Below are 19753 nucleotides of genomic sequence, written 5' to 3' on the forward strand. Positions count from 1 at the left end.
GAGCCATCCCTGGGCAGCAGAGGGTGACCCGAGGGCACGGGGAGGGACTGGGGGCACGAGGGGATGGGGGGTGGCATGGGGACAGATGGTGGCATGAGGGGATGGAGGGTGGCACAGGGACAGAGGGTGGCATGAGGGGATGCAGGGTGGCACAAGGGGATGCAGGGTGGCACGGGGACAGAGGGTGGTGTGGGGATGGAGAGTGGCGCGGGCATTTAGGGTGGCATGAGAACAGAGGGTGGCACAGGGAGAGAGGGTGGCATGGGCTGGTTTCTTTGGGGATTAGTGCCATGGAGCGGTCACAGCTGCCCAGCAGTGCTGGCTCAGTGGGCAGTGAGAGCAGTGTGGGCAGGGGCACCACAGAGCTGCCTAAACGAAATTAAAAAGGGCTATTTGAATTCAGGTCGGTGTTGCTTTAAAGGGTTATTTTGGGAGCAAGAAAAGGAGACTGCTCTTTCATTATTAAATCCCGTTAAACTCCAGGTTGTCTGTTGGGATGATTTTAGACTGTCAAGTTTGCATAAGTCTGCAAACAGAAGTGAATGTAGTTTTCAGGGGTTTTTAATTTTAAATTAAAGCTTCAACTATCATAGAATCATGGAATGGTTCACCCAGTTCCAGCCCTTCCTTATACATTGCATAAGCATAATTTTTTATTTAAACTTCCAGATTAATTTTCTTTGATCTTGTAACATAAACTCCATTGTGTCCTAGTTTAATTCATTTTCAGACTTTGAGCAAAAAATGCCCAGCTAGTCCTTGTGTTAGAAGAATAGCTTTTAATGGGAATCATGTCTCGCTTCCCCAAATTTTAATCTGTGTCTGCATTGAGGAGCTGCTTCATTTGCTCTGTATTCCTGGTTTATCTACAGGATTAGATGTTTTTCTGGAACCAGCTTCCCTATTCCTTAGTGCAATCCTTCCTGAACTGCTCTTCTGGAGCTTTATTCTGCCCTGCACTGCTCAATACCTTCCCTGATTCAGATGCTAATGTGTGGTGTCTGGCAAGGGACCGGCATTAGCATACTGAGAATAGATTTGAAAAAGACCTTTTTTATTTGCGTGCTTATATTTTATAAATAGCCTGAAGGGGAGGATGGGGTGTTTTGTAAATGGTTTGCAGAGCTGAGATCCAGTGGGCTCCTGATTGCTGTGGCATTTCCATTACCCCAGTCCCTTCTTGAACGTGGAGCCTTTGTTATTAACACCTACACAGCAGCAATGACGCCATGAACTCTCTTACATGTTTACTATTCTTTAAATGTTTGAATTCTCGTGGTACTTCCTTGGAATTGGGAACGTGCAGGCAGCAGACATGGTGCTCCCTGGGGCGCTGGACCCGCTGCAGGTGGGGTTTGGGAGGGGAGGCTGTTGAGACATTGGGCAGGAACTGGGTGTCCTCCACTTTGTAAAGGAAAGTGATTTAAAATCTATTCCCTGTGACTGAAGTGTGCCTGAAGCATGAATGTGACTGCACCCATAACAATTCCAAATGCGATGTAGAAATGTTTAAGCAATTGAAATGGTGAAGAAGGAACTGGATTGCCTTTTATGGTTTTTATTTTCCCCCACAGTTTTGTTGGCTGCAGTTACCTGACCGTGGCCCATTCTCTGCTTTTCTTGTATGGAATAGATGTGATCTTCTCCCTTCTGCCTTTTGCTGGCTGCCCTCAATGGCATCTCAGTGAAACCGGGCTGGGATTTCTTCTCTGACAACCGAGCTGGTGTTAATAGAGAGCCTTACGTGAGAATTAGATCTTCTTGTAAGACTTTCACCAGTCACTGCTAGCCTTAGGTGCAAAGGAGCAGATTTGCTGCGTTGAGTAGCTTGTTGCTAAACCTCTCACTGAGCTGAAGCGCTGCTGGAGTGATGCCTCTGTTAGTGAAAGCAGAGGTGCTGCTGGTGTGTGTGCCAGGCTGGTGGAGCAGGGCACGTGTGGGTACGGGGTGAGCACCCTCACTGCTCTGCTGGGACAGGTCCTGTTTGTCTTGGTGGGAATCCAAGGCAAACCTCATCTCAACTCAGGTCCACGGGGAAGGGCTGGCTCTGCCAAGGAAAGGCATTCCTGTGTGGATGTACATTGGGACTTCTAGAGACTCCTTTTGCTTCAGTTCATCTTTCTTCTCTCAGGTTCAGAGTTTTCCATCCCTCGTGGTGTAAATGTTTGTCTTCCTGGTACTTTGTGTGTATTAGATATATCTAAGTTAATGCTGCCCCAGCCAACATGTGGATATGGTCTAACATCACCTTCTGGCTTGATTTATGTCACATTTATGGTAAATCTTAAAGCCCTTCCAAACTCACCTTCATTCAGCATGTGCTCATCCAGGGGGTGCCATTATTTATGGACATAATGAAGGACACATTTATTGCACTCACATGAGGCTTTCAGAAGAATTTGGTTCTGTTCAGCTCAACCTCAGTCCCCTCCTTTCTCCAAAAAGAGAACTCAGGAAAAAGACTCCTCCTGATGGGTTTATTCCATGTGGGGTTTGCCTTGCCAGCTCCTGGTGGGTGAGGGAGCCAGGGGAGGTTATTCCAGTGCCAAGGGCTGCTCAGCCCTGCTTTGCTCAGTGTTTAGATGCTGCTCTGCCTGCCTGTGAGTGTGTCAGAGCTGTTGGGAGGATAAATAAATAAATCCCAGCTCTGGCAGAGGAGTGGGAGTGTGGGTTGGCCTTTGCTGTGACACTGAGGAGCACTGGGGAGAGAAGTGCTGCAGAGAGGAAGGGTGATAAGAAATAAAGACAGACCCAGAGAGTTTATTTGGGAGCCAGCCAGAGTGTAAACAAATCACCCAGGGAGATGAATTTGGAGTGATACCAAGTGAGGAGAGGCTGTGAATGGATAAAACCAGAAGGTAATTTAAGAGCGTGGATATGTACTGAGATCAAGAGGAAATCTTATCTTGATCCTTGTGTTTGGAAGGCTGCAGGAGGGAGGATGGGAGATGAAATGGAAGAAATGGGTTTATTTTAGTCAAAACACAGAGGAGGAAAAAAGCCTTATCATTCAGATGGGACGGGTGGATAGAAGGAAATCATCCCAGTGTGAGTTGGAAGGTCGGTGGCAGCATGGAGAGGGTGTGAATGTGTCTGTGTCATTCTGTGAGCAGCTCTGCCAGTGGCACAGCACGAGGGACAAACTCCAGGGCTGCTGAGCCCAAAGGACTGCAGGGTTTGAATGAGCATCTCACCAGTCCAAGTGCATGGAGTGCTGCGGTTTAAATTACAGCACTGTGTGCAGTAATAGAAAAAATGTAAATAAGATGAACATGGAACAACTATAAAATGTTTTCCTTCAACATAGACGAAAGTTTTCTTTGCCTCCTTTGTTGAGAGGGTGTTCAGACAGATGAGCTGTCCCATTTTCCTGTGTGCAGAAAGTGGCAGTGAAGAAGGAACAGTTTCCCAGCACTGCCCACTTTGTGTCACTGGAGGCTCAGGCCAGAGCTGGGGTGTGCCTGGCACACGCTGGGCAGCCCGTGAGCCGTGGCATTAGTGGGTGAGGTGGCTGTTCAGCTGAGTTTGTTCTGCTCTGCCCCACAGTTGAAAGATGCATGAGTGTGATGCAGTCTGGGACGCAGATGGTGAAGCTGAAGAGTGGAACCAAGGGGCTGGTCCGTCTCTTCTACCTGGACGAGCACAGGACCTGCATCCGATGGAGGCCCTCCCGCAAGAGCGAAAAGGCAAAAAGTAAAGTAACCTCCTCATATTTCTTCTAATTTCTGGGTCACTTTAGTATTAGAGTGTGACTTACAGAGCCACACAGAGGCTCGTGGGCTGATGGGAGATGCTTGGTGTCTGTGTCCTGTGCTCCCTTTCTGTAGCCTCAGCCCTGTGATGTTCTGGGCAGTGCTCAGAGCCTCCGGGGCAGCTGGCACTTGGCACAGCCATGGCAGGGAAACCTTCAGTCCCACAGGGCTTTGGGATGTGAAGATGTAGCATTAATAAAGTTTAATGCCTCTGAGCCTGAATAACTCAGGCTGGGAGAAGCAGGAGGAGGCTGGCTGGCTGTCCCAGCGAGGGCTTTGGGATGTGAAGATGTAACATTAGTAAAGTTTAATGCCTCTGAGCCTGAATAACTCAGGCTGGGAGAAGCAGGAGGAGGCTGGCTGGTGTCCCAGCGTGGGCTTTGGTTCCCTTTCCCCCCAGTTGTCATCGACTCCATTTACAAAGTCAGCGAGGGCCGGCAGTCGGAGATCTTCCACCGCCACGCCGAGGGCAGCTTCGAGCCCAGCTGCTGCTTCACCATTTACCACGGCAGCCACCTGGAGAGCCTGGACCTGATCACGTCCAACCCCGAGGAGGCTCGCACCTGGGTCACGGGGCTCAAGTACCTGCTGGCCGGGATCAGCGACGAGGACTCGCTGGCCAAGCGCCAGAGGACGCACGACCAGTATCCTTTGGGGGCCAGCCTCGCCCTGGGTCATGTGCCTGCCTCGGTTTCCAGGCACCTCAGCACAGCCTGTCCCTTCTCCTCCTATCGAGTGACCAAAGCCCTTCCACTGAGTGCGATGGAAACCTGAGCAGGGGGTTTGACACGGACACTTCTGTGTGTGATAAACCATGGGCTGTGCCTTGGGGGCTGGATCCAACTGCATGGGAGTCAGGGGATAGGCTTGCATTTTGCATTTTGGTAATGAATTCCCTTTTGAAGGGGCAGACCAGTTATTTCTAGTTATCTCAGTACCTCAATAACTCCTGGCCATCCCTGTTGCTCTTGTGTAAGTCAGATGCCTGTGCCCTTCCCAGCCTCCATTGTTTGTCAGGAGCACAAATCCTTAAAGCTCCTTAAATGTTTGTTGTAGCTCAGTAGCCAAAGTGAACCTCATGTTCTCTGAATATTTTCTTCATGTGCCTTTTTTTCCCCATAGTTTTTTTTTCACAACAGTGATGACTAAAATGTTATACACAAAGAACACTCTTCCCCCAAATACCAAACCCCAAGGCCATCTTAATTAAAATTGTAACCTGTCTGTTCTTCTGCCTCGTGGAACTCTCCAGTGGAACTCCTGGAGAATATACATATTTCAGGTATTTTTAATTTATATCTGCCGTGTTTGATTCTGATCCACAGCAGGCACAGGTCCATTGGGGTTGTATTGCATGCTCTGGTGCACCTGTCCTCAGCTTGCTATATTTAACCATGGCTTTTCTGAGCTGCTCCTGTCTGCTGTATCTTCTCTCCTGGTGAAACATCACTGCAAGTCCTGTTTGTTTTATCCAGTGTGGCAGCTGGGAGCCTGCACACAGAATGGCCCTGTCCCACTCCCAGCTGCTGCAAGAACTTAGCAGGAGGTGCTGAGGGATATTTGTGCAAGGAGGGGGTGAAAGGGGCTGTTGGGAAGTGAAGCTCAGGTAGAATGAAAGGATATGTGGAAGAAGATCCCAGAGTAAGCCCAGCAATATTTGAAACCTTTGGAGCACGTTCTCAGAGGAGGAACCAGCACCAGAAATGGGAGTGCAGAGGGGCTGAGCTGTGAATAATTGCCATAAACCAGTGGTGGTTTAAGCCTTGGGCTGAGCTGTAGTAAGGGCAGGGGCAAAAGGTTCTTTCCTGAGCTGCCCTGCGTGCTGTGCCTGGGGAGAGCCCTGTGTGCCTGTCCTTGACACGCTGGCAGCTGGGTGAAGCAGACCTTCGAGGAGGCTGACAAGAACGGCGACGGGCTGCTCAACATCGAGGAGATCCACCAGCTGATGCACAAGCTGAACGTCAGCCTGCCCCGCAGGAAGGTCCGCCAGATGTTCCAGGTGTGTGCTGGGACACCAGACAACATCCATTTCTGGGCACAGCCAGGGCAGGCTCTGCAGCCTGGCACCACAAACACAGCACTCACAGGCTTTTTCAATGTCCTGCCTTTTTGTAGGCATCAGGATGTTGTTTCAATGACAGGAAGCACACAGAAAAGTTACCAGTGTTACTCTTTCTACTGCATTGTTGGTTTCAGCTCTGTGAACTGAACCGTTCGATGCTGGCACTGATGGACAATGAAGTCACTCTGTTGCTACTGAAATGTTTATTTCATTTCCTTTATGGAAAATTATTTAATAGAAACTGGCTTGATGCAAGTAATTAGGTTTTAACAACTTCCTCATATTTAGCCATTCAGATTTGATGGATTTAGAATCAATTTTTTGCTTCTGTTGTCTGAAAACAGCTCCCATTTTCCACCAGTCCTTGTGTTTACTTCAGGAAAGGAAAGATAAACCAAGGACATAATGGAGAGCAAAATAGGTCCTCTTCACTTTTCTAAACCAGTACCAGCTCAAAGCTGGTTTGCTGTAAAACATGGGAAGGTTGAAGAATCTTCTATTCTTCATAAATTCTCCACTAGAGATACATCTTTGGAGTCTGGAGTTACTCCCAAAGACCTGGAAACTGGTGGGGTGGTGTTGCAGAGATTAGTTTGGGTTGTACTCGTTCCCACAGATTGTAAATGTCATTTAAGGTATGTAATAGATCTAAAAGTATTTAATACCCCATTCAACACCATTTAGCTGAGAATTCCTTTCCTCTCAGCTGACTTGCTGTGATAGGAGTTTGCAGCTCCTCTCCACACAGTGCCTGTCAGCCATTCTCCAGAATATATTCTTTGTTTTGAAAATCCACAGCAATCCTCTTAGGCAGATGTTCACAGGAAAAAAGCTTGTATTAGTGTGTGCTAAGTACTGTTTTCTTCTCCTCCTACCTCTGAGGAGAAGCAGCAAATCCAGCCTGGAGATGCTGGGTGTGTGTTTTGGTGGGGAGTCCCAGGGCTGCTGCAGAGCTGTCCCCTCTGCAGAGTGCTGCACATTAAATAATGTGCATTGGAGACTCTGACACTGTCCTGAGTGGTTTAAGATATCAGACTGTTGTTGGGGAAGCCTTGGGTGATATTGTTATGCCTCTTGCTGAGTTTTAATCCAGGATAACTGCAGGGCACACAGGAGGGCAAGAGATCAGAATAAAGCCCAGGGTGAGCCTCTTTCTGGGGGAAATAAATATGGAATTAAAAAGGAAATTAGAGTTTCATGGGGAATCCGTGGCTTTAGTTTAGTAACTGTTTTCACCAGTAACCCCAGAGAGGATGATATAATTTTGCAGTTATTTTAGCCTGTTGGGATTTGTGTCTGAACAGTCTTACAGACTAGAATTTACTACATTTCTGTTGGTGTACACAAGTCCTGCTCTGTTTTATTCCCTGATTTCTCCTGTGCTGAGCATGTTTACCTGAGTGCCATTACCTCTTAGGAGGCAGACACAGATGAGAACCAAGGAACCCTGAACTTCGAAGAATTCTCAGTGTTTTACAAGATGATGTCCTTGCGTCGAGATCTGTACCTGCTGCTCCTAAGCTACAGTGACAAGAAGGATCATCTCACTGCTGAGGAGCTGGCCCAGTTTCTGAGGGTGGAACAGAAGGTAGGGCAGTGTCTGCACCCATGTCTATGGCCATGCACTTACATTCAAGTGTAAGGAAAGGATTTTATGGAAAATATTAACCTGGGGCAGAGGGCAAAGCACAGATGTGACAGAAGAGAGTTCTGAAGGTTTTGTTGTTTTTTGAAATGCTTATAGAAAGAGTTTGAGCTGCTTTGGATGGTTTTTGCAGTGCCCAGGACAGTGGTGTGAGAGGGTGCTCAGGGACCTGGGGCAGGAAGAGGAACACGTGGCAGAGCTGCCTTTGGGGTGCACAGGGACATTGTGGAGCTGCTGCTGCAGCAGAACCCCGGAGCTGACTGTCAGGTCTGGCATTCTGCACCCTCTCAGTGCTCTGTGTGCCCTCCTGAGAGCCCTGTGTGGGCAGAGCTGCCCTGCTCAGCGCTGCTCCAGCAGCAAACCACAGACAGTGAAAGCAGCAGCTCCTGAACCTCTTGGCTGGGCAGTTGGAGGCACCTTGCAGCCCCGTGCCCCTTCCCAGTGCCCAGCACTGGAGGTCAGGAGATTCCTGAATGTTCCCACGCCCCAGAGCAGCGTTCCCTGCTCCCCTGGGGCAGGGCAGCATTGCCCCAAGAGCTGATCGTGCTCCCAGCCAGGAGGCAGCTCCCCAGTGCCCTCAGCACCCAAACAGCATCGTGGTTTTGCTGTTGTCTGGATGCTTGCAAATCTGTGGACAGTCTGTTCTGCTCCATCTGCTACTCGATTGGCAGGATATGAAGCACTCTGCAGCCTGAGGACAGAACAAAAGCAGCTTGGGGTTTTTGTTAGCTTGCTAAACTGGCTTCTTTTTTAGGAGAACTCCCTGTTTAGGAGAGCAACCCATATTATTTTTAGTGGAGTACTGACTCTAAAGTGTAACAAAAAATGAATGGCCAAAGTCATCACCTCTCAAGCTACAATTAAAAAGCACAAATGTGTGGACTTTTCCCCAGCAGATGCAGCTTTGGACTAGATTAGACATTGCCATTCCTCAAGCACATGAGAAGCCCACACTGGGCCAGCAAGGAGCCATGGGGGATAATGGAAAAGTGAATTTGAGCCAGCTTGTACCAGAACAGGGCCTGCTCTGAGCAATGTTTGCAATCAAGCACCAACCTGAGCAAGGATAATCAGTTATTTTTCCTACTGAATTGTTCTTTTTTATTATCCTGTGCAATTCCTGCAGCATCTCAGGATGGTTGGCTTAGCTGGGACAGTACAAACAGTGAACTGGATGATGGCACAAGAAAGGTGCCAGAGGTTTGAGAGCCAGTATTGTCTTCCTGTGATGTTGTTAGGGAGAAATGAAATCCACCCCATCCTCATTCTCCCTTTGGTTCTCTACAACTCAAGGCAGTGAGGAAAGATGAGATGGGAGCTGCTCCTTCCCTTTAGTTCTGAAGGAAATAGAAGTGAACACTTGCAAGTGCCCCCCAATCAGTTAGAACCTCAGCTGTGGCCTAGCTGAAGCTGTTGACAGAATTCCTATTTGTTTCAGAAAAGCTGCTGTTTTTCATTTCAGAATGTAATTATTTCTCTCCTAGCCTGTGTGTTACAGTGAACTCCCTTGGAAGTAATGAAATCATAGGAGTGGAAAACGCATGAAAATGAAATCGAAGCCTGCCAAATCTTTCTGCATGTCTAAGAAGATTATATTAAAGAATATAATGTCATAGTTCTCATTTCCGCAGCATTGGCCAGTACAACTATTAAGGCTGCTAAACAGCTAATTTTAATCTTGAGACTAAAATGACATAGGTTTTAATTGATGGCTGCCTCTCACTCCTGTTTGTCTTCTCCAAGTTAAGTAGATTTTCACATGCTGGCGATGTTAAAAATGAGTGTACCTCCGCTGCTGTTTTTGTGCAGATGAATAATGTGACACCAGAATATTGTCTGGACATCATACAGAAGTTTGAAGTGTCAGAAGAAAACAAGAAGCAAAATGTTCTTGGGATTGAAGGTAAAAGTTTTGTTTTCAGAGTGAGTTTTCCCTGGCCATGCTGCAGTGGAGTGGAAGTGCTTTGATGTGTTTTGCTGAGGCTTTTGCTGTCCCCTGGATCAGCGGTCGGGAGCGTTTTGTGAGTCAGGGGGCAGATGTGAGTAGGTGTGGTGAGGCAGCAGCTCGCAGCCATCCATCACAGCCACCCTCAGCAGCGGGGCTGGATGCCTGAGGCTGTGGGGATTTATTGCTCACTCTCACAAAACTGTCCTGGGCCCTGCAGTTCATCTACAGCCTGCTCCCAGCGAGGTAATGAAAGCAAAGTGTTCATTCTGCCTCGGCTCTAGGGTCTGGGATCCTGCACAATCCATTCCTTTATGCTTCTGTGAAATAAAGTACAGATAGTTGCGTTTTCATTGGGTTTAAATACATGACTCCCATTGCTTGTGAACGCACTTGTAAATTGTATGTTTATTCAGAATCCAATTTAGTATCAGATCAGCCTCAGAGCTGAGATGAAATAGATTAAAAGCCATGTTGTGTTCCTTTGCCCAGAAGGAAGCTTCTGTGGAGCAGCATTATGTACATGGTGATTTGGGGAGGGGGAAAGTAGGAATTTTCCTCCACATGGTATTTAAATCCTGGATATGGCCTCCCTTCAACAAGCTTCTGATGTGACCCAGGGCGCTGCACTCAAACTGGAAAAAGGAAAGTAAAACAAACAAGCTGTGACACTTAAACAATATTTCTGCAAGCATTTCTGCTCCTCTTAACCTGCTGCTGCAGCTGCTTTTATCTCTGAGCTGCTTTCAGGGCTGGTATTGTTTGCACAGTCCTTTGCAAACATTTTACACGTTTCATTCTCAAAGGAGATATTTTTAAAACTTTCTCTGTTCAGCGCTGCTCTATTTAGAGGGTTATAAATGAAGTGCCATCTTCTTGAATAAACTTTCAGGAAAAAGGAGATTGTGAAGTGAGGGTGATGGGTCAGTGCCTTGGCCGCCGATGCGCGGCTGTGCTTTGGGCAGCCGCTGCCTCGCGTGCCCCCCTTGCGTGTGCTGAGGGCAGTGCCATGCACAGCGCAGGAGTGCCACCCGGGAGCTCTGCTGGGAAAGGCGTTGGTGCCCTGCAGTGCCCTGCAGTGCCCCGGGGGCTCAGAGCCCGTCCTGTGCCCGCAGGCTTCACCAGCTTCATGCGCAGCCCGGCCTGCGAGGTGTCCGACCCGCTGCACCGCCACGTGCACCAGGACATGCGGCAGCCCCTGTGCCACTACTTCATCGCCTCGTCCCACAACACCTACCTGAGCGGGGACCAGCTGCTCTCCCAGTCCCGCGCCGACATGTACGCGCGCGTGCTGCAGGCCGGCTGCCGCTGCGTCGAAGGTGGGCTGCACGGGGGCTGCACGGGGGCTGCATGGGGGCTGCACAGGGACTGCATGGGAGCTGCACAGGGGCTGGCTGCATGGGGGGCTGGCAGCACAGGGGCTGCATGGGGCCTGCACGGGGCTACACAGAGGCTGGCTGCACAGGGCTGGCTGCATGGGGCAGCACAGGAGCTGCACTGGCCACTGCCTCAGGGCCACACTCCCAGCAGTGATGCTGGGCTGCCTCAGGCACCTTCTGACCACTCCAAACTGGATTTTTCTGTTGGGAATGATCACCTTGGGCAGGCACCAGAGAATCACAGAATGGTTGGAAGGGGTTCTAAAGATCACCCAGCTCTACCCCCCTGCCATGGGGATCACACTAGATTCTTTTTTAAGCTGTGCATGATTTAAATAATAACAAAACATTAGCAGTTTTATATTAGTATCTTTATTTTCCAAAAAATAAATAAAGTCTTTTGGCAAAGTTAGACTCAACATTAATTTTTTATGAATAGCGTTACAAAAGGTCATCTGGAAAAAAAAATATTGTTAATCTCTATTTAAAAATTAATTAGAGAAAATGAACCTGAGAGAACTGGGTGATTGCCTTCTGCAGATCAGCTCCCAAGAACACTCAGCAGCGTTATTTTCCTTGACCTCAAAGCTATTGCAGCTAGTTGAGAGCCCAGGGACTAGCTCTGCAGCTTTCTCCTTGGGAAGTTTACCTGCCTGTGGAGGCAGCAGCAGTGACAAGATTGGTACAAATTCAGAGTACAGGCATTCATTAGGAAAAGCATTCTTATGCTGGTCCATTCTGCATGTGCTGGATTTGATGCTGCTCTTCATACAGTCAGTTATAAAGCTGCAAGTTAAACTGGGAGTAGGAAAAGATAAGTTCTTTTAAAATAGATTGTCCTCAGAAGCAAAAACTCCATTCCTGAGGTAGCTGTAAACATTATTTGACCTATTACACCTTTGTAGTTTTATATATGAGGAAAGAACCTCAAATAAATACAAGGGGGAAAACAGTTCTAGGATGCAGAATTCTCATCTGAGCTAGGAAAAGACTGTCCTGTTAGTCTGAGCTCTGCTGGCAGGGCAGAGCAGATGGAATGAGGGTGCCAAGGGGTGGAGTGAACCTGCATGGCTGAGCAGTGAGCTCTGCTGGCAGCAGGAGCACAGGAATGGGGAGGTTGGGGGCATCCCTTAATGTGTGCCTTTTCTGGTCTCAACAGTGGATTGCTGGGATGGCCCAGATGGGGAGCCAGTGGTGCACCATGGCTACACCCTGACTTCCAAAATCCTCTTCCGGGACGTGGCAGAAACCATCAATAAATATGCCTTCATCAAAAACGAGTAAGTGTGGAGCCAGCTTTGCAGCTACACCTGTTTTCTGTAGTTAATCCCACACTGAAAACAACCATCAAGCCCAGGAAGTGCAAATATTCCTTTAGGCACATCAGGGTAGATTCTGTTCCCCTGTTTATTGCCTGTGTTGTGTTTATTGTTCAGCTGCACAAGCTCTTCCCATCAACTGAGGGAGAGAGTTCTGCCTAAGTTGAACCTTTTTGTGCTCTTGAACTCAGTAAGGCTTTGGACAGTCTGACACTGCTGATTATCTTTCAATAGAACTTCCCACTCACATCCACAGGGAAATTCTCCTGAAAAATCGATACTGTGATCTTCTCTACCTACTGAAAACACTTTATTTCAGCAGAGAAATTGAAAAGCTGTCATGTGTAGTTTGAGGAAATGCTGAGGTGTGGGGTAGTGTTCTGAATCTGTTTCATTTGCCATGGTGCTTTATAACAGTTTATTATGAAAACTGTGGATTTTACCCATATATATGTGTATACACACATACATGCAGAGTAGTCTCAAATTATGAGTCGGTGTCGAGAATTTTGAGTAGTTTAAAGACAATAAAAGGAAAATACTTCCTTTTCTCTATTTAAATAAAAAGCACCCAACAATGGATTTGTGGGAAAGAAAACAACCAAGCCCAAAAGTTTGGTGTTATTGATGAGAAGTACAAGGTGGTACTTTCAAAGCTAAAGGAGATGGTTGGGGTTATAGAGCCCTGGGGCTGCCAAGAGTTTAGAAAACAGTGGTGCAAATCTGTGCAAGAACTTGGCTGTTGCATTCCCAGGTGGGTGGTAAGGGTGCAGCTCTGACAGTGTCTGGGGCTTTGTTTCCAGGTTTCCAGTCATCCTGTCCATTGAAAACCACTGCAGCATTCAACAGCAAAAGAAGATCGCCCAGTACCTGAAGGACATATTTGGTGACAAACTGGACTTGTCATCTGTGAGCACTGGAGACCCCAGGCAGCTTCCCAGCCCTCAGGATTTAAAAGGGAAAATCCTAGTGAAGGTAACTTGCTGGGCATGTTCAGAGTGCAACAAAAGTCAGCTTGAGATATTTATTGCATATTTTCTTTGGAGGACCAGTTCATACCCCTTTAGCATCTAAACATTACCTGACAGTCTTTCCTTGAACAAAGTACTTTGGAGTGGTAGAGGAGTGAAGCTCTCCTGCCCTTCCCCTCAGCCAGCAGGGAGCTGCAGTTCATGGGATGGAGCTCTGTTCATGGTTCATCTGCTGTGTTTATGGGACGAGAGCAGCTCAGGAGGAGCTGGGGGAGAGCTCTGTGCAGGATTAATTGTGTGAGCCCCTCACTCCAAACAGATTTGCTCTGAAAGGAATTCCAAAGGCCAGGACGGATAAAACAGGGAAGGAGCACAAGGCAGACCTTTGGGAGGATAATAGGACAGAACTAAAAGAGTTCTGTCCCATTAGAGTGTCTAATTTACTTGGACACAGGGGGGGCAATCACTTCTGTGTGAACTCTCAGGACACTCTGGCTTTCCCCCCGTCCTTGGCTGCAGGGATTCTCAGTTTGTCTGATGTTAGCTTGAACATGCTGCAGTGCACAGTACAGAGCTGACCCTGAATTAGGAGCCCTTTGAGTGCTCAGCCGTGATTTTGCATTTCACTGCATCCGTTTTCTGGGGTGGCTGCTGGTTAACGAACTGTGCAAACACAGTTTGGTGTTTGAGGGATCCACAGGAAATCATGTGGAACATCACTCCTGCAGAAATCCCCCGGCACTGCACCAAAGGCAGCACAGGCTGGGTGCTCTGGGCTCTTACCTGAATTTCTGAGCTGCCTTTCCAGCACGTCTGAGCTGTCACTGCAGGGTGATCCTCCAGCTCTCACTGCTGGAGCCCTGTGGGTGCAGACTGCTGTGGAGCTGAGCTGCTTTCAGAATGAGAAATTCCATCTCGAGCATCCCAGCATCCCTGCACAAAGCCCTGCCTCCCATCACCTGCTCAATTTAAGCAGCTCTGTTGGAAAACATAAAGTCAGATTAAGGAATCAGTACCTTGTTGAGAAGTAAGCCAGCTTTCTCATCTTTTTGCTATTGCTTTTGCTCTTTTTATATATTTTCCTTTGAAAGGCAGTATTGATTCACTAGTATTGATTCACAAACAATTTCAAATAATGGCAAAATTTTCATCCTGTAAGTGTATATAAAGATTCATTCTAGTTTCACTCAGGGATTTCAGCCAGTGTAAAGGTACCAGCATGAAGTGAATTTGACCCCTCATTAGCAGCAGCATTATTAATTTCAAAATGCAGCCTCAAAATCAATCCTCTGCCTTTCTGCAGAAATCCTGAGTGTCATTCCTGTCTCCCACTGATGCAGCAGGTAGGCTGAGAACACTTCTGTGCACAGGAGCAATATCACAGAAGTTTAGTAGGTGATTTATGTAGGAGCAGATGGTGAAGCAAGAGGAGCAGACTGGGTGCACTAACTAACACTGACCACATTTATTGGGGTGTTTTTTCCTCCTTTTAGGGTAAGAAGTTGCCCTGCAGCCTTGCAGCAGATGCTGAGGAAGGAGAGGTTTCAGAAGAGGACAGTGCTGATGAAATTGAGGACGACTGCAAGTTAAAGCCCTGCTTTGTATGTGCACACAGTCAGCTCACAGAGTGTGACAGCTCTGCATCTCTTACATGCACACTTCTGTCCTACTTAGAGTTAGCAGAGTTTTTCATTCCTAAGTTTTTAATTCCTGTGTCAGGTTCATGCTGCTCCATAGGATTCACTTTTACTTTAAGTGCCTTATGTAAGAGACTGGTTTGAGTCTGTATAGTCTGGATGACTGTTAACAGAAATCACTTGCTTTTTTCACTGTTTGGAGCAGGAATCTAATGCTTAGGGTGTCTGTAAGTGCATTAGCTGGGAATTCATGCTCTTCTGAAAGAGAAGGGGGCTTGTGACAGCTGTGGGGCAGAGAGAGCCCATGGCCAGGTCCTGGGGATCTGTGGGGGGACTGTGAGCTGAGCTGGGAGGGCTCAGGGGAAAGGGAGAAGGGAAATGGCAGTGAAAGCCACAGGCAGAAAGGGCGGGATCAGGCAGGATTGTGCAAGGAGTCTGTTCTTGCAGAGGGGAGGAAATGGGAGCACTGTGTGACCCTCAGTGTGCATGGGATGGACACAAACCCTGCTTGAGCTGCGTTTCCTGGTGTCTTCCAGAGCAACGGTGCAACTCAGCACCAGGTGGAATCCTTCATACGGACAAAACTGGAGTCTCTGCTAAAAGAATCCCAAATCAGGGACAAGGAGGATCCTGACAGCTTCACTGTGAGGGCCCTGCTGAAGGCAACTCACCAGAGCTTCAGTGTGAACATGAAGCAGGTACGTGGGCTGTGAAGGAGGGCACGGTGCAGTGTGCTGCAGATGTTTCAGATGAGAGAGCCAGGAACTGAGGAACTGCATGCAAACTCCAGGGACATTAAATACAGAGTGAATTTTCTGTGGAGATGTGCCTGCTCATGAACCAGTGTCACAGAACTCTTTTCTGAGAGTTACTGTGTAATTGATGGACTAGAAAGGGAGCAGTTGGGTTTTTTCCTGTTTTTTTAGTGTTCATTTATTTTTCCTTCATTACCGGTCTGCCTTTGATTTTTCCTAAGTAATTGCTATTAAAAGAAGTAAAAATCCGCTAAAGATTATTTCTGCGTGTTACAGAGACTTCCAGCCTGAGCTCTGAGCAAATCTCTGAACCCAGGTTATTGGTTTTGCTGGGCCCCCAGTGCCCTCATCGTCACGAAAGCCCAAAGTGAGTCCAGCTCAGCCCTGAGCAGGGAGAAGCTGGAGTTCACAGCACTGAAACACTCGCCCAGCTGAAATGCTGGGGGAATATTCTTCAGTTTTGTTTTGCTCTTCAGAAGATGAAGGGCTGTGTGTTCCTGACAGAAGAAGTGAGATGCTGCCAGGAGTTATCCAGCTGATGTCTGGGGGCATGGCTGGGAATGTGGAGCTCAGCCTGCAGGCTGCCTATGAGAAGTCCACATTTATCTGCTAGGAGATTCTTTTTCCTCTCCCTTTTCCCTTTGTGGCTGCTTTCAAGAACACTCAGATGTCTTGGTTTGTTGTTATTTGCCTGGTTTTGCTAGACTGCTTTTTCTACATGGCTTGTTGTTGTCTTGAGTGCTAATGTTAGTATTTTTCTTTACAGTTAGATGATTCTAAACTGTGAAGTGTACAAAGCAATTAGAAAAGTCCTGTAATGAGATTTTGGATTTCAATTTGTTCCCAGATCAGACTTTAACTTACTTTGTCTCATTTGCAATAATTTTATTTTCCTAATAGTGAGCCAGAGTGACACACAGGAAATTGTATGAGGTTGAAATGATGCCTTTTGGGGACTGTAGCAGACTCTTTAAAGACATTTCTGCAGGTATTTATTTATGCTTTTTATTGCACTTTTTCTGCACAGAACTTGGATACAAAAGAAGGTGGAAAAAAGTCTCATGGTCGATCATTAATGGGGAACTTCAGTAAACACAAGGTGAGTGAAATAAATGAGAGCTGAGGTTGCTGTTGTAGGACTGGCAGCATTCCAGAGACCCTGGTAATGTTTTACTGCTCCAGACAAGTGTGATGGGCATGGGGGCAGCGAGGAGGGAGCCTGTGTGATTACACTCGGTGTCTTAATCTGTTCAGAAGATTGAGCTGTGGAATTGCTGATTTTCTGATCAAACCTGCAGCAGCACAAGAGCAGCAGAGACAAATGTCTTGGCATACCTTGTTTTCCAGAGAGCTGATGGTGCCTGGTTCAGTCAGGGCCCAGTTTTGCTGTGTCCCACCCTGGGCAGGGCCGTGCTGGGACTGTCCCTGCTCCCAGGGGCTGCGATGGCTGCGTGCTGGCTCGGGGCTCCTGCTCTGTGCAGATGTGTTCTGCCTGATCTCCTCCTGGTTTTCACATCCTGCTTGTGTTTGTGCAGCTGCTGGGCTGGACTGCCTGCCCTGCTGCTCCTCAGGGGTGTCTCCATGGCCAGGCAGGAGCTGAGAGCTCCCATTTCACAGCTGGGCACAGAGGCAGCTCTGCAGCCCTGTCAGTGGGAGCTGCAGTGCATGGCTGAGCACAGAGGCAGCTCTGCAGCCCTGCCAGTGGGAGCTGCAGTGCATGGCTGAGCACAGAGGCAGCTCTGCAGCCCCCCAGTGAGAGCTGCAGTGCATGGCTGAGCACAGAGGCAGCTCTGCAGCCCTGCCAGTGGGAGCTGCAGTGGTCACTGAGCACAGAGGCAGCTCTGCAGCCCTGTCAGTGAGAGCTGCAGTGGTCACTGAGCACAGAGGCAGCTCTGCAGCCCTGTCAGTGGGAGCTGCAGTGCATGGCTGAGCACAGAGGCAGCTCTGCAGCCCTGTCAGTGAGAGCTGCAGTGCATGGCTGAGCACAGAGGCAGCTCTGCAGCCCTGTCAGTGAGAGCTGCAGTGCATGGCTGAGCACAGAGGCAGCTCTGCAGCCCTGTCAGTGAGAGCTGCAGTGCATGGCTGAGCACAGAGGCAGCTCTGCAGCCCTGTCAGTGAGAGCTGCAGTGGTCACTGAGCACAGAGGCAGCTCTGCAGCCCTGTCAGTGGGAGCTGCAGTGCATGGCTGAGCACAGAGGCAGCTCTGCAGCCCTGTCAGTGGGAGCTGCAGTGGTCACTGAGCACAGAGGCAGCTCTGCAGCCCTGTCAGTGGGAGCTGCAGTGCATGGCTGAGCACAGAGGCAGCTCTGCAGCCCCCCAGTGAGAGCTGCAGTGGTCACTGAGCACAGAGGCAGCTCTGCAGCCCCCCAGTGAGAGCTGCAGTGCATGGCTGAGCACAGAGGCAGCTCTGCAGCCCTGTCAGTGGGAGCTGCAGTGCATGGCTGAGCACAGAGGCAGCTCTGCAGCCCTGTCAGTGAGAGCTGCAGTGGTCACTGAGCACAGAGGCAGCTCTGCAGCCCTGTCAGTGAGAGCTGCAGTGGTCACTGAGCACAGAGGCAGCTCTGCAGCCCTGTCAGTGAGAGCTGCAGTGGTCACTGAGCACAGAGGCAGCTCTGCAGCCCTGTCAGTGGGAGCTGCAGTGCAAGGCTGAGCACAGAGGCAGCTCTGCAGCCCCCCAGTGAGAGCTGCAGTGGTCACTGAGCACAGAGGCAGCTCTGCAGCCCTGTCAGTGGGAGCTGCAGTGCATGGCTGAGCACAGAGGCAGCTCTGCAGCCCAGCCAGCCCCTGTCCCACCAGCAGCCCTCTGCCCCAGCCATCCAGACTCTGCTCTCCATGGTGAGGGCTGCACCGAGCTTGGGGACTGAGAATCTGAGCGGTTTTTTGTGATTAAGAGACATTTCAAAGAACTTAATCAGCCAGCAGTCCATCTGCCCTGCAGCCAGCCAGGAGCCATCAACATTCCCCAAGCAGAGACTACCAGGGCTCGTGTTTACCCTTCAGTTCCAAGCTTGCATCAGTTACAGCGCTCGTGTTCCCTTCAGCACCTTCAGCTCAGTGCGTGTTCCCTCCTCATGGGTACCTGTGGTACCTGAGATTGGGCACTGCCCCTGGCACCCTGTGCTTGCTGCTGGCCACACCAATGCTGGGAATGACATGTCACAGGCAAACGTCAGCCACTGGAATCTGCTGCTTCTGCTGAGGGCTGAGAGTCTGTCAATAATTTAATTACTTCAGCTAGTTATCCTAATGGATGCAGCAGGTTTGGAAAGCCCATTCATTTCATCTCTGGTGAAAAAAATAAGGGTACATATAGATTTTTTTTAGAAAATAGTGATTGTATTGTAGACTGAGGCAACAGAGACATCCTGTAACTGCTCCCTGATGCCTTTCCAGCTGAAGGGATGCCTGGGAAGACTGGTTACTATTGATCTTTTTGCAGATACAGAATTATCCACCCAACAATATTGACACATGACATTTTCAGCCAGCTCTTGTGCCAAATGAATAAATGCTTTAAAAACTACTGGGGAGGTGCAAAGACACTAAAGCTGGCAATTCCTGAAAGTTAACTGCGTGGAACATGCTCAGTGCAGACCTTCAAACTCCAAAGTGAACCATGCAAATGATTTCCAATACAGTCAGCTTCATGTCAGCACCGAACACAGCAAACTGAATTATGTCCAATAGGGTGTATGACAAGAGGAGGAAAGAAATCTGTGCTCAGTGAACCCTGTGCAAAAGGATAAGGAGCTCTCAGTTATATTAATTACCTCTTGACGAGAAGGGGATTAAGTAACTCTCACTTGAAGCTGTGTTTAGCATTACAAAAGATGTAACGTGTAAATTGGAAACTGTTAAATCATAGGTGCTTATGAAAAAAAGGGATTTTGAGGTTTTAATCTTTATATCATAGCTATTTTCTTTATAGTGTAATAATTTAGAATCACTTGAATATTTGTAAGTGGCTCGAAATGGAGCAGGAAGATCATGTTTGAACATTTTGCTCTGACTCTGTTCACACCTTCACTAATGAATGCATTTAATTTTCTAAAGTGGGGAGGGGCACAGGTGGGCATAAGCAGTGCTCTGTATATTTAGACCCCGCGGTGTGTTGCTGTTTGTTAAACAGGACACAACCCACAGGGATTCCAGCAGGAGCAGTGCCCTGGAGCCAGGGGAGCAGCGTTGTCCTCTGGTGTTGGGAGGGAGCAGGGCAGGGGCAGAGCACAGAGCGGCCTGTGCTGGACAGACCATGGCAGAAATGAGCCCTGAGGCCTGGCAGCACCCA

At 48.6% G+C, this 19753-nt stretch overlaps 1 protein-coding gene across 1 annotated transcript in view; it reads left to right on the plus strand.

The window, feature by feature from the left end:
* PLCH1 (phospholipase C eta 1) overlaps positions 1-19753 on the plus strand; it is a 46637-nt gene that overhangs the window by 16295 nt on the left and 10589 nt on the right. The window contains exons 2-12 of the mRNA XM_063167456.1: positions 3547-3693; positions 4153-4396; positions 5622-5751; positions 7232-7402; positions 9269-9362; positions 10520-10723; positions 11943-12063; positions 12906-13077; positions 14567-14674; positions 15247-15408; positions 16493-16564. Coding sequence (XP_063023526.1) covers positions 3547-3693; positions 4153-4396; positions 5622-5751; positions 7232-7402; positions 9269-9362; positions 10520-10723; positions 11943-12063; positions 12906-13077; positions 14567-14674; positions 15247-15408; positions 16493-16564 — 1625 coding nt within the window. The remainder of the gene's footprint in view (positions 1-3546; positions 3694-4152; positions 4397-5621; positions 5752-7231; positions 7403-9268; positions 9363-10519; positions 10724-11942; positions 12064-12905; positions 13078-14566; positions 14675-15246; positions 15409-16492; positions 16565-19753) is intronic.

Source organism: Melospiza melodia, chromosome 12 (genome assembly GCF_035770615.1).
Source record: "Melospiza melodia melodia isolate bMelMel2 chromosome 12, bMelMel2.pri, whole genome shotgun sequence".
In the NCBI taxonomy this organism is placed as follows: domain Eukaryota; kingdom Metazoa; phylum Chordata; class Aves; order Passeriformes; family Passerellidae; genus Melospiza; species Melospiza melodia.